Source organism: Caloenas nicobarica, chromosome 3 (genome assembly GCF_036013445.1).
Source record: "Caloenas nicobarica isolate bCalNic1 chromosome 3, bCalNic1.hap1, whole genome shotgun sequence".
Taxonomy (NCBI): Eukaryota; Metazoa; Chordata; class Aves; order Columbiformes; family Columbidae; genus Caloenas; species Caloenas nicobarica.
The window spans coordinates 2,168,035-2,181,988 of NC_088247.1; the positions used below are offsets into that span (position 1 = coordinate 2,168,035).

General features: G+C 46.8%; 1 protein-coding gene across 1 annotated transcript in view; it reads right to left on the reverse strand.

Annotated features, from left to right (window-relative positions):
- Positions 1–1,986: 1,986 nt before the first annotated feature.
- Positions 1,987–13,954, reverse strand: part of FBXO16 (F-box protein 16) — a 29,011-nt gene continuing 17,043 nt past the window's right edge. The window contains exons 6-8 of the mRNA XM_065632616.1: positions 8,911–9,016; positions 4,841–5,066; positions 1,987–2,054 (exon numbers count right to left, since the gene is read on the reverse strand). Coding sequence (XP_065488688.1) covers positions 1,987–2,054; positions 4,841–5,066; positions 8,911–9,016 — 400 coding nt within the window. The remainder of the gene's footprint in view (positions 2,055–4,840; positions 5,067–8,910; positions 9,017–13,954) is intronic.

Here is a 13,954-nt window from a genome sequence, read left to right on the forward strand (position 1 = left end):
CTTCTGATCTCTGACCTGCCTGAAAGGAGCTTGGAGCCAGGGGGGGTCGGGCTCTGCTCCCCAGGAACAAGCGCCAGGAGCAGAGGAAACGGCCTCAAGTTGCGCCAAGGGAGGCTGAGGTTGGGTCTTGGGAACAATTTCTTCCCCAAAGGGCTGTGGGGCATTGGAACAGGCTGCCCAGGGCAGTGCTGGAGTCACCATCCCTGGAGGGGTTGGACAGACAGAGATGAGGTTCTCAGGGACATGGGGCAGTGCCAGGGCTGGGGGAATGGTTGGACTCGATGAGGGTGTCTTCCAACCAAAATTATTCTAAGCCCTGAATCTCTTGCTCCTCTTGGTGAGAAGTGTTGGGGTTGTGCTAAACTGACATCCTGTCCTGGCCCCAAAATGTCTTGTTTTGACTCAGTGTGTAACATTACTGCTCTTGTTGGTTTGGGTTTTTTTGAAGGATGTGTCTCCTCCTGTCTCAGGGGTATCCACTGGCTTTATGTGTGGATTTTCCACGTTACCGTCCCCAAACCCCAGCTGTACTGTCCACCACTGCTCTGTGCCCTTCACGCGTCTTCACTTTCCTCCAAACTTTACAGCACTGGCATGCGCAGAGAACAGTCGCTGCCTTCAACTTCACTTTCCACCGACACAGCAGAGGTTGGTGGTTTCACTACCAGTGACATTTAACAGTGGCAGCACGTAGGTTATTTATTTTACCTCTGTCACCTTAGTTTCTTGTATGAAGATGGGGCTGCCACGGAGTATTCCCTTTATTCACAGCAGAGGAATTGAAGGTATCTAGCTGTCTCTATCCCTCTCTACCTAGCCTGAATCAGCTGCCAAAAAGAGTCTAAGAGAGCAGGGGAGAGTCCCGGGAGTGTGCAAGGGGCTCCTGTGGGGAGATGCTGAGGGGAAAGGGCTCTGGGAACTTCAGAGCAGCCCCCGGTACCTCCAAGGAGGTTTCGTCTTTACTGTAGTGTGTGGTGGGAGGGTGGGAAGTAACTGACCTATGTTTTTAGGAGAGACCTTCAAACTGGGTGTAAGGAGGAACTTTTTCATTGCCAGGCCAGCCAAGCGTTGGAGTGGGTTGCCCACAGCAGTTGTGTCATCTTTGGAGGATTTGAAGACCCAAGTGGGTCTTCCAAGCCGTTGGAAACCTGGGCTGATCCCAGAGTTGACCCTGCTTAGAGCAGGAGGTTGGACCGGAGACCTCCTGGAGTCACTCCTAGTTCTAATTCTCCTGCAGTCGTATGCCCAAGTCCTGGTTTACATTGGATCTTGGGAACAATTTCTTCCCGGAAGGGCTGTTGGGCATTGGAACAGGCTGCCCAGGGCAGCGGTGGAGTCACCATCCCTGGAGAGATTTAAAAGACGTGGAGATGAAGTTCTCAGGGACATGGTTTAGTGGTAACAGTGCTAGGTTAACAGTTGGCCTCGTTCTTGAGAGTCTTTTCCAACAAAAATGATTCTATGATTCTATGAAATCAGCTTGAGATCCTTCCATGAATCTCCAGTGACTTCTAGAGCTCACAGGTGCTTCAACATCTACAACTTCTCCGGGCTGGGCATTCCACGACTGAATTAATATCTCACGTGGGGAGCTACCTGCTTTTGTTCATTGCTGTTAGAGCCTCACTGGGGCCACCAGCTCCTGCGTCTCCTTGCTGGTGGCATCCTGGACAACTGCTAGACTCTGGTGGGTCTCTTTGTGATTAACGTGAACCTGGCAGTGAGGAGAGGGGAGAGGCCGCCTGGATGGCAAAACAGCGTTGCAGAGGAGGAGGGAACAGGCAGCAGAGAAAAACAGGCCACCAAAAAGAAAAGGAAAAAAAAATACCAAATGACAGGAAAAAAATGACAAGAGATGCTGAGAGAGGTTGAAAATATGGTTTAGGTCATTGGCTCCTTTTGCTACCTCTCTCCTGCCTTCAGGGTTTTTTGGAGAGCTGAATTCAGTTTCCATCCCACAGGCTTAAAGATACTCCGGATCCTCGGTTACTCTGCGTCAGATCCTTGGTTAGATGGAGGAATATGCCAGGGCTGGGGCTCAAACAGTGGAGGTGCTGGACAAAAGAGAAATAATGTCAGAATCAGAGTAATTTAGTCAGAGGATTCAGATTCTAAACATATTTAGGCACTCAGCCAATCCTTGGGATTTCGGTGGCATTTAATACCTCAAATACCTTTACAAATCTGGATTGAATGGAAAGACGGTTTGCATTCATCTCATTATAGACAAAATAGTTGTCAATCAAAACATCTTTACTTTTCCTGCCCACCTTTCTGACAAACATTCCCTGGCAAAGCCCAGCTGCAGGAATATCTAAAGTTGGCGAGTTTACCTTGGGAAAATCCTGGCAGGGATCACAAAGGTCCAGGAGAGGCCACTGAAGGAATTTAGATAGGATTTGTCTCTCTCTGATACAAAAAATATATAGTTTTGCCTTGCAAATAATGAATAATCACCATGCGATAGCTTCCCCACAGGAGCTCCCCTTCTTCCATCTTCCTCATCCTCTTTGACAACACTAAACCGCACCCCAGCAGCAGTTGCTGATTGATTTGCAGAAATTAAGAGACTGAAGAACCACTTTTTCCCCGTTCTCAGCGCCTCCCGGATGGCAGCATCGGAGTTAAGTGCCGCATTCCTGGGAGGCCGCAGCGCTGCTGCCAGACCCGTGGGATTCCCTTGATCGACTGGGACAACCAAGAACTCAACCAAGGCCCCGAGTCTCTGCTTAACTCTTCAGTCCAGCCTGAAACCTTCCTAAGACTCTGCCCGGGCAGTGTGACTTCAGAGTGAGTGCTTTAGTTTGTAGAAAACTTGTATTTCTTTAGAAATTTCTTTAGTCTGTAATTCTAGCCTCTCTTGCCTTTTACGACCAGGACGCATTTATGTCCTGCTTCCTACATGGAGCTTTCCTTGAGCCTCATCTTACTCATTCCAGTGCTTTCCCCTACATATCATCCTTCATCTGTGTTTGGATTCTTTCTTTCTTCTCCGACAGAAGGATTTGCAATCGCTCATTTGCACCATGCATCCTCCTGATGGGTGGTTAGCCTATGGACCTGCAAAAGCGCTTACGCCAGGGAGATCCAAAGGGATGCTGGAGGCCTCCACGTGCTCGGTTAGCTCCTTTCTAGCTGAGATCATCAATAATTACCGCATAGTCGCTGCCCTGTAGGAGCTCCCTTCACTCCACCTCTGTGATCTCTTTGAAAATCCCAACATTATCACATCAGAAGCCTCTTTTCCTTTCTTCACTCCAGGTTCTTTATGCACCATCGTTCTTGTGCTATTAAAAATCATCGGGATCACAGACTGCAATCCTTATGTTAATAACCCACTTGTGAACTAATAGGACTTCCACCAAAATCTGCCAAAATGTTGGGTGCTTCTGAAAAACAGCCAATACTTTCCCAGCTGGCTGCAGACACAGAGGTGCTGGGTGTATCAAGAGGTGAGGTCTTCAAAAACAGCTGCCCAAGACAATCCTAGACTGAAATGGCATAAAATTGGGTTTGATCGTGTCACTCATAGAATCACAGAATGTCCTGAGCTGGAAAGGACCCACCAGGATCATCAAGTCCAACTCCTGTCCCTGCATGTGACGACCCCACAGTTCACACCGTGTGTCTGAGGACGTTGTCCAGTCTTTTCTTGAACACTGTCAGGTTGGGGCCGTGACACCTCCCTGGGGAGCCTGTTCCAGTGTCCAGCACCTCTGGGTGAAGAACCTTTTCCTCATGTCCAGCTGACCCTCCCTGGCACATCTTCCTGCCATTCCCTCTGGTTGTGTCATTTAGAAGGCAGCTGCTTTCCCATCTCCCTTGAGCTGATTGCTTTCTTTTGTAATTTGCTGAATGCTCTACTTCCAACCCAACCCTCCCAGGTCCTCCTGGCATCAATCCAGGACCTGGCAGAGTCCCCGTGGACTTTGGATTGAGCCCATTGTCACTTCAGATCTAAGTATCAGCACTGGTGTGGCCAGCAGGCCCAGGGCAGTGACTGTCCTGTGCTGGGCACTGGGGAGGCCAAACCTCCAATCCTGGGGCAGTTCTGGGCCCCTCACGCCAAGAAAGGCCTTGAGGTGCTGGAGCGAGTTGAGAGAAGGGAACAGAGCTGGGGAAGGGGCTGGAGCACAAGGGTGATGGGAGCGGCTGAGGGAGCTGGGGGTTCAGCTGGAGAACAGGAGCTGAGGGGAGACCTTCTGATCTCTGACCTGCCTGAAAGGAGCTTGGAGCCAGGGGGGGTCGGGCTCTGCTCCCCAGGAACAAGCGCCAGGAGCAGAGGAAACGGCCTCAAGTTGCACCAGGGGAGGTTGAGGTTGGATGTGGGGAACAATTTCTTCCCCAAAGGGCTGTGGGGCATTGGAACAGGCTGCCCAGGGCAGTGCTGGAGTCACCATCCCTGGAGGGGTTGGACAGACGGAGATGAGGTTCTCAGGGACGTGGGGCAGTGCCAGGGCTGGGGGAACGGTTGGACTCAATGATCTTAAAGGTCTTTTCCAACCAGAACGATTCTGTGATTGTGTGATTCTGTCTCTTGCTCTGCCACTGAGTATTAGCGAGTTAAACCCATGTGAATCCCGTGCCAGCGTTCAATATCAAGATGACAGCCGTGACAGGCAGGTGGCTCTCACAAGTGCTAGATGTGACGTCTTTGGCCATATGTTCTCTTTTGATGCATCAAATCACTGTCATCTGCATTCCCACCATACGGAACGCCTGCCTTCTCCTTTTCCTACGGAAATACGCTGCCGGCACCATCTCCTTCCCTCCGTGCACTAAATTGGGATCTTGGCAATCTCTGCAATAGCCTCCCTGTGGCACAGGGCAGGACACTAACATGGGGACCTGCTGTTCGTCCTTGTGAAGTCTGTCTTTCCTCTTTCACATGGTTTCGGCACCAGAGCTCGAACAGGTGCTGGTCGGATCCCGGCGTTCCACTGGGAGCTCTGGAGCAGGATCTTTGCTGCTGCTATGGAGGGCAGGTAACCAGTTGATTGGTGAGCAGCCCAGCTGGGACGAACTGGTGTTTTTGGAACAGATTGAAGATCTGCAGAAAGTGATAGCTGGGAAGAGAAGGCAGTAAAAGTCATATCATCCCGACAGCTTCAGAGGGGCTGAAAATGTCAGAGTTTGTTGAGAACTTGTATAAATTCTATATATTCTATCTCCATTCTATAAATTATATTCCTACATGATATCCCTAAATGATACTCCTAAATGATACAAGCATAATCTGCATTATTTGCAGTGATCTGTGCTCTGGTTGAAATTTACCTTAAGGACAAAAGGACCCAATTAGAAACTGATGCTAGTAAAGCCAAACCCTCATTAATTGATTCTTCACATCAATTCATATGTTAATGTACAAATTCTCCCCTGGGCATATGGTTTCGACTGATCCCAGTCTCACTTGCTGTTTGAAGTCTCGCATTTTAAAGGATGTAGTTTGTTTTAACATCCTGTTCAATGAACATTTTACTAAAGTAAAATAAAAATTAAGCAAAAAAATCCCCTTAGCAACACCACGATTGTTTATTGCTGGAGGAAGATCCCAAATATTCAAAAAACACAGATGCTGCAGACCAGCAGCTTTGGATTTTTTTGACAGATGTGAATTATTTGGTAACAATAGTGAACAAACATTAACAAACCCAAACATTTATGTAGCAACTCATTAAAAAGCAATGTGGGCAGCCAAGGCTCTAAGGAACAGACAGGCATCGATTATTAGAGCCAGGTTATACTTTTAAAATTAGAGTGACGTATATAAGCTGAGCTTGAATATGCAAACATTATACTGCGTTATTTTCACTTTCAGGAGTAGTCCCATGAAGTTCAACAGGATTTCTTGTATGAATAAATAAAATTCAACATAAGGTTTGCAGACTATAAATATACACTGGACAGGACTGTATCTAAGTGCTGAGGAGCTTCATGTGGGCTGTACCCACACGGTACGTAAATGCGATCCATACTCAAAACATCAATTCCCTGTCAATACGTCATAGGGAAATTTATTCCTGACTTCAAATGCTGCAATCTTATCACCTTAGGATATAGGCAGTGAGGCAAGAATGACTGATCCTGTCAAGAAAACGTTATTTAGTGAGTACTAAAAATAAGTCAGTAATTCAGGAACAGCTGTGAGGGTGGAGCCGTCTCGAACAGAAACAAGCAGACAGCCCGAAAGGCAAAACCAGCCCGATTGCTGACATCGCAGGCATTTGCAAAGCTGTCAAAACCATCCGTCAAATTGTGCGTTCCTAATGAAGTATCTGGGCATCTTGACTGCCTGTTTTGCTGAGAAGCTGCAGCAGAGTCCTCAGTGGAAGTTCTGTGTAAAGGACACTGATGTGGCAGCGGTGACACCTGCGAAGTGACTTGGAGGGCCAGAGCTCAAAAATCACGATGGGCAACGCAGCCCCATGTCAGAGTGAACAGAGGGACGATAGAGTGGGCCAAACCCAATCTGGTTTCCATGCACAGCCTGGTAGAACCCTGGAGAAATCACCCAACCCGTTGTATTCTTCACTTTTCTATAGAAAATACTGGGACAGCAGCTGCTGAAGACAACGCAAGCATCACGGGGGTATAGACAAGCCGTAAAGGCTCGATCCAGCAAAGTGCTTCAAGAGATGGTTAACACTGCAACTAGACGTATCCTTCGAGTAAGGCATGTCCCTGGGTAAAGAGAGAGCAGGAATTCCCTCCCCGCTGCAGAGACATGGGCATCCATAAGAAAGAACGCGGCCCTTCATTCAGAGACCTAATTAACTTAATTGATTGTAATTTACTACTTATTCTAATTTAGCTCATTTAATTTATTCCAAATGAAGTGTGAGCCTGGTCACATTTTCTGCTACAGTTGCCATGATTACTAATAAACTCCAAAACCTCACAGATTTACTAGGAGGAGAACTGATTCACCGCATGCAAACATGGAGCCAGTGGATGTAATTCCAGGACTCAGGTCATCACCTTAATTACATGTTTCTTCTCTTTTTGTGTGCTGTTCATCAGCCTCCGGAGCTCGGAGCTCCATAAAATAGCCCTTTTCACGTCTTCATTATTGGCTGTAATTTACTTTATTCTCACCTACTTTCTGCCCTTGAATCATTGATCTATTTAAGAGCTTCATTTTCATTTGACTCAATGTTTGCTTGCTTGGGGCACTTTCATCATAGTCTGTTCTTCTAAGGATTTACTAAAAGATTTTGAGCGTTAAGCCTCTTTATTTGGACTCAATTAAATACAAGTCTTTTCAAAGGTCTCCATTTCAACAAGATTTCCCAATGCTACCTTAATAATAAATGGAAATTAATTTTGGATTGTTCCTAGCAAGTTATATATATATATATATTTTTATATATATATAAAATTTTTCTATGCATCGGCGTACCACAATTTAACTTTTACTGTCACGTAGTCATTAATGGCCAGCCTAAGAGCATGTTTATACATCAGAGAATAAGAAACACAGCTCTTCTACTGAGATTTGGACAACTTTAGAGAAATAAAAGCCTATTTGTAACATAAGGCTCTAGGAAAGAGTGACACAGCAACTACCAGATTTTTCACACAAAGAGAAGCCAGTGCTACCAAAATTGCAGAGCATGAAGACACAGAGCTCTGTTCTGGGCTCATGTCACCGAGGTTAGGCTGTCCTAACTGCCTAGGAGGGACCAAGGGATCATGGTGGAGCTTGGAAACCGGCAGTGGCTTGAAGATTGTCCCAAGGCTTTTTGTGGGGTGAGGATTTAGTATCCGCCAACTCCACGTGCTCCCTCAGGCATCCGTCTGTGAGCATTTTGTGCGGGCTACGTGCTTTCTGGTGACTGTTTGCTCAAGGAATCATCATGTCCCTTTTGAACTGTGGGCAGCCAACAGAAGGTGACACATCCACGTATACCGTTCAACCCTCTGCTGCTGCAATTTATAGCAAAAACTCCCACCGACGTTGCGTGGGAGGGTTTGGATGTCATGGTGGGAGTCAGACTAAGTGCCTGTGCCTTCCTGATTGTGGGTTTCAGGTTAAGTAACTTTGAAGAACACCTGATTTTTCTAAAATCTGGGAAAGAAAACCAAATTCACCTTTTTTTGCCCTGAACTAAGATTTTTTTCACTTCTAGACTGACACTAAAATAGCTTTAAATTTGAAACAGGAAGCCGTGGTGGAATGAAACTGTGTAAGGCCGCTCTGATCTAAGGGCTCCAGAGGAAGCCATTGGGGAATGGAAAATGGAATACACAGGCTGAATAATTATATTTTCTGTTCTTTAACAGTGACTGAATCTACTTCCTCGCCAACAGGCTGCATTTGGGTCAGGAGAATGCCTCCCGATCTCGGGACACAATGCCTCTCTTTCATGTAAACCTTCTTTAGCTCAACTCACATGTGTTCCCTGGCTTTCATCGCTTAGGAAATGCGCTTCCAGGTCTGGAAAAACCCCCGATACGCTTGTGAGCACGTCCTTCTTCCGACGGTTATTTGTTGCCGTATCTACAAAAGCTTCGAGCTGGGATGTTTTCTGGAAGGCTGACTTCCCCGGACTCCTTTCATGTGAGGACGCCCCATTTTACCAGCCAGGAGCACAAAGAATCCTCAGTATTAAGACCCTGGGGCTGCTCGCTCAGGCTCAGCATGATGAACAGAGAATAAACTCCCATCAAATTGTGCCGATCACAAGTTGCGAGCGCAGAAGAGCGGCTTTGGGGAGAGAATTGAGAATTGAGAGAGAGAATTGATCCAGTGCTTAGGAAAAAAATGGAAATTAGCTGTCGGGATACGTGACGGAGGAGCAGACAACAAGGTCACTGCTTACATACAGACAGCTCCGAGCCAAAATGTTCCTGGGTGTCCCTGCTGCTGGGCCGCGGTTGATATAATTCCAAGCGGGTGATACTTGCCAGTGATTTTGCTTTATGGAGCTTATTAGATCCACGACTCGCTCTCTTTTTTCTCTCCGCTGCCTGCCGGCTGAGGTCTGGGGTCTCCCCTCCTCCTTTCTTTCTCCTGCAGAGTGGAACAGAACAGTATTAACAAGCCTTATGGAGTTGGTTCCCTGGGGCTGAGAAAAAGAAAATCCCGTGTGATGTTGCCACCCAAAAAGACACGGTTTGAGATAATACATTTCATCTTGCACCTGGGGCAAACAAAGAGCGCACAATCGGATGCGGTGGCCCAGAGGAAGCTGGCAACTTGCTAGTTTTTAAGGTAATGGTAAGTTTACAGCACTGAGACACATGCCCTTAGCTCAAGACTTACTGATTTAAGCTAAAATCACTAAATACATTACATCAGCTTAGGGGAATTCAGTTTAGCTAAATCAGTTCAAGAGTTTTCTGTTAAGTCCATGTAACTTGTAACATAAATAAGGCTGGAGGACCGCCTCTCCAACAGGTTATTTATTCATTGTTTTCATAGCCAAATACTTCTTCTTGTATATGTTTACGTACATGCGTATGTATATAAATGTATATGCAGCTATTAATAAAGTCCATATAATTAACTGGCAGAACAGGAATATTCCAGACTCTGAAAATTAAGTACACCAGAATGTGGCCAGTTGTTACATTTTTCCAATACCAGGAGTAAAATTCATACTATGAGGAGGATTTTTTTTAAGAACATAGTCAGTCCTTAAACACATTGACTCGGAAGTTGTTCATTCCCCTTCCACATTCCAATTCTGCAATACAGAATTAGTGAATTTAAAGCAACAACTGTGTGCTGGCTGGGTTGATCTCCCAGCCCCATCACCAGCATCTCTGGGCTCTTGGTCAGCTAAAAAGCACAGTATGAATACAAAATCATGAATATGAAGAGTAGAAATAGATGCTAAAAACAGCATTTATCCCTGTATAGAAATAGAGTCACATCCCGTAACACACACACCTCAAAAGCAGCCAACACCAGCACATATCTGCTATTCACTTGTCCCAGATCAGCTGCAGATCAAGAACGGTAAAGAAAAATCAGACAAATTATTTCAAATAGCAAATGGAGGAAAACTGCAATCTGCTTATAAACACTTTACTAACAGTCAAGAGAGAAAACTCAAACCAAACTATTATTATGGGGAATGAACTGGTCATCTGGGTGGACTCGGCAGCGTCAGGTTTACGGTTGGATTCAATCTTAAAGGTCTTTTCCAACCTCAATGACTCTGTGATCTTTAGATAGAACACGGGCCTGGCCTTGTGATCGTAAATTAAGATATTAACCTCTGCTGCTGTGTTCTATGCCCATGCTCGTGGTGTCGGAGCGTTCCCCCGCAGCAGGTCAGAACCCTCATCTCCCTGCAAGGAAACCCCCAGCCCTGGAGACATCCCAGGCCAGGCTGGATGGGGCTCTGAGCAACCTGAGCTGGTGCAGATGTCCCTGCCCATGGCAGGGGGGGCACTGGGGGAGCTTTGAAGGTCCCTTCAACCCAAACCATTCGATGATTCTATGAAAATGTAGGCAGTGAGGATGAGTTTCTCAAGGCTGCAAAGGAAAAGGGCACCAGAGCGAGCCGAGGCCGGGAGGTCTCACTCCCAGTGCTGAACTGGGTGTTTCTCACCCCGTTTCCCTCCTTTAAGGAACATTTTTAATTCCCACACGCCGCACAGGCAGAGAGGACGGGGCCGGCTATTCAGAAACATGAAAAGCAAGAGACAGGCGCCGGGATTCGGAAGGACAGCGGAACACCGTGCCCTTCTCACGCAAGCCAGCCCCTTTTTTGTCAGAAACTGGGCCCAGGCTGCTGACAGAACAATTAGTGAAAGTAATTATTTTCTCATTGGGTAAACACTCCAGTACAATACACAACTGTTTTTAGAGCCATAAATTATCTAACTGAATTACCGCTGGTTTCCAGAAGCCCGAGCTGGTTGGCGGGGGAGGAAGGAGGTTGCGTTTTGGCTGAGCTGCTGTCCTGAGAAGGCGCAGGGCTCTTTCTTGAGGCACAATCTTGGCGTGAGGCCAGAATCGGAATTCATTATTCCTGATAAAGTGGGAGGCAAATCTTTTGATTTATTGGCAACGAGCAGCACAAACGCCAGATGCCTTCCAGCAGAACTGTGTGTGCATGGAGTGAAGGAAACAGCCCTCCTGGACCTTTCCAGGCAGATCAGAGCCCTGGAGAAAATTTGCTAACTTGGTTCCACACTTTAGATAAAAATCTTTCACATCACCTTTGCAGTATCGCTTTGTGCCCAAAGACACAAATCTATCCTTGCTGTGTTCTTGTTTTTGTTGTATATAAACAACAAGTTACCTGGATGGTTCAGACAGAAAACAAACCAGAACTACCAGAAACCACCTGTATGATAAATTGCACACACACATGCAGCAACACTGAAAGTCACAGCTAGAATTCTACCGAGGGATTTTGATAAGCCCTTCCAGGCAATTTCTAATTCAAGCCCTGTCTCTTCTCTTCTCTTCTCTTCTCTTCTCTTCTCTTTTCTTCTCTTCTTTTCTCATCTCTTCTCTTCTCTTCCCTTCTCTTCCCTTCTCTTCCCTTCCCTTCCCTTCCCTTCCCTTCCCTTCCCTTCCCTTCCCTTCCCTTCCCTTCCCTTCCCTTCCCTTCCCTTCTCTCTCTTCCTCTCTCCTCTCCTCTCCTCTCCTCTCCTCTCTTTCCTCGACTATTCATCAGATCATTGCTATTCTTAATTTCACTGCCCAGTGACTATGAATCGTATCCCTCACTATCCCATCTAAACCAACCAACCTCCCCACACTCAGGGATCTGCGTCCCATCTCCTTCGATTTATTTGTTTTTCTAAGGTCAATACTCAATTACTGTCTTACAGCCTAAAGTATATGTTTTGTGTTACCTCTTTTAGGACTCCCTTTGCCTCTGCTCCCCTTTATAATCCAGAATCAACTGTAGCTTGTCATGCTTTCCATGTTTCCCTTTTTTTGGCTAAGCAAGGATAAGTTCTCTGCTATGAATTCACAGCAGTGTTGTTTAGATACCGCTATGGATGGGAATACGGAAAGATGACATCTCTGCCATTTAAATGACAATATTCTGGCGTAGCATGGACACCCTGTTATGATAAACAGGAGAGTTGTCACCTCTCTTTGGGCCAGAAAGCAAGTGTAATGTGAGGTTCAGCTCAAGAGGAGATTTTTAACTAGGTCCCAGAGCTAGGAAAAACTTTATTGTTTCATTACCTCTTAAATTCTACAAAATTTAACCTGACATTAGGCAGATTAACTTCGATTCAAAGAAGCAGCCAGTGACTAGTCTACACATTGCTTTGATGATGGCGTCAGGTGTTCCTTTGATGTAATCTTGTTTATTCACAAAGAATTTTCTACAAGTCAGGTTTTCCTCGGCGCAGCAGAACTCAGATGGAAAAAATGGTTTGTCGGCTCACGGCTTTGCAGCCGACTTGCTGCCCACAAGTCTTGTCTCTGGTCCTTCTCTCTCAGCTTTGGCTTCCTGCTGCTTTTCTGCTGGTTCTGCTGCGTCTTTTCACACCCGCTCATCCCCTCAAGAAAATACTGGTTCCTCTCTATATGCACCCAGACAGCAGCAAAACTCATTTCCTCTCCCAGGCTACCTTTGCAAAATCCTGTATTGTGGGAAATCACTCCTATTGTTTTAGCGACCTGATTTTACATAGATTACATTACCTGTGACATTCATTTTACATGAAGAGTGGTTGTTATGCCCTTGAGCTCCAAGAATTCATCTAATCTGAAGAATAACTCTACCTAACACAGCCCGGGGGGGCAGAGATTTTTATCTGGGTTTTCTGTTCTGTTTTACAACCCCGTACACTGGTCAGGCTGGGTCTGCTGGAGCCTGGAGGCTGCAGTGAGGTAGATCATCTCACATGGAGTTCACATGAGACTCCCTGGCTCAACCAATTCGACATTCACTCACAGCTGGCTGAGTGTGGCCTTCAGCGACAAATCTTGGTGTCACAGCGGGGCACCCTGACCACTTTGCCATTGTGCTGCTGTTGATAGGCACCCTACACCTGACCAAGCCACCCGTTAACTGCTCCTGTCACCTCCACCGAAAGCCTACACTGGAGGAGCACTCAAGCATGAAAGGTGGTCATAGGATCACAGGATGGTTTGGGTTGGAAGGGACCTTCCCAGCTCCCCCAGTGCCCCCCCTGCCACGAGCAGGGACATCTGCACCAGCTCAGGTTGCTCAGAGCCCCGTCCAGCCTGGCCTGGGATGTCTCCAGGGATGGTTCAGCCACCACCTCTCTGGCCAACCTGGGCCAGGCTCTCACCACCCTCAGCACAAACAATTTCTTCCTCATGTCCAGCCTGAATCTCCCTCCTTTAGTTTAAAATCATCACGCCTTGTCCTGTCACAACAGGCCCTGCTCAAAGGTCTGTCCCCATCTTTCTTCTCATCCCCTTTTAAGTCCAGAAAGGCCGCCCTAAGGTCTCCCCGGAGCTTCTCTTCTCCAGCTGAACCCCCCAGCTCTCTCAGCCTGTCCTCCCAGCAGAGCTGTTCCAGCCTCAGGTCATTTTTGGGGCTCCTCTGGCCCCTCTCCAGCAGGTCCATGTGTGTCCTGTGCTGAGGATCGTCCTGCTCCCACCGCAGACATGGAGCCGGGTGAAATGCTGACAACTCGATCCCTGGGGAGCTGCCCAGAAGCAAAGGATGGAGAACACAATATAGACCCTTAGCGAGAGGACATCTGAGAAAGAGCCACAGAGGGGACTCCATCGGTAATGTGTCCACGGAAAAGAAGCACCAGAATATAATTTTGTGAGTGGGCAGCTGGGCCAGCACTGAAACAGCACACCTGTATTGCTGAATAATCATTCCAGATGAGACTACACACTAGCAATTACTTTTGGCTTAAGTGATATTAAAGGGAGATCCTTGATAAACAAGGAAATCTCACAGAATTAATTTCTCTCCTTGCAATAATCCTCTGTAATGACAGATAAATGCAAGATTTGCTCGAACACTTGGCATTTAAATAC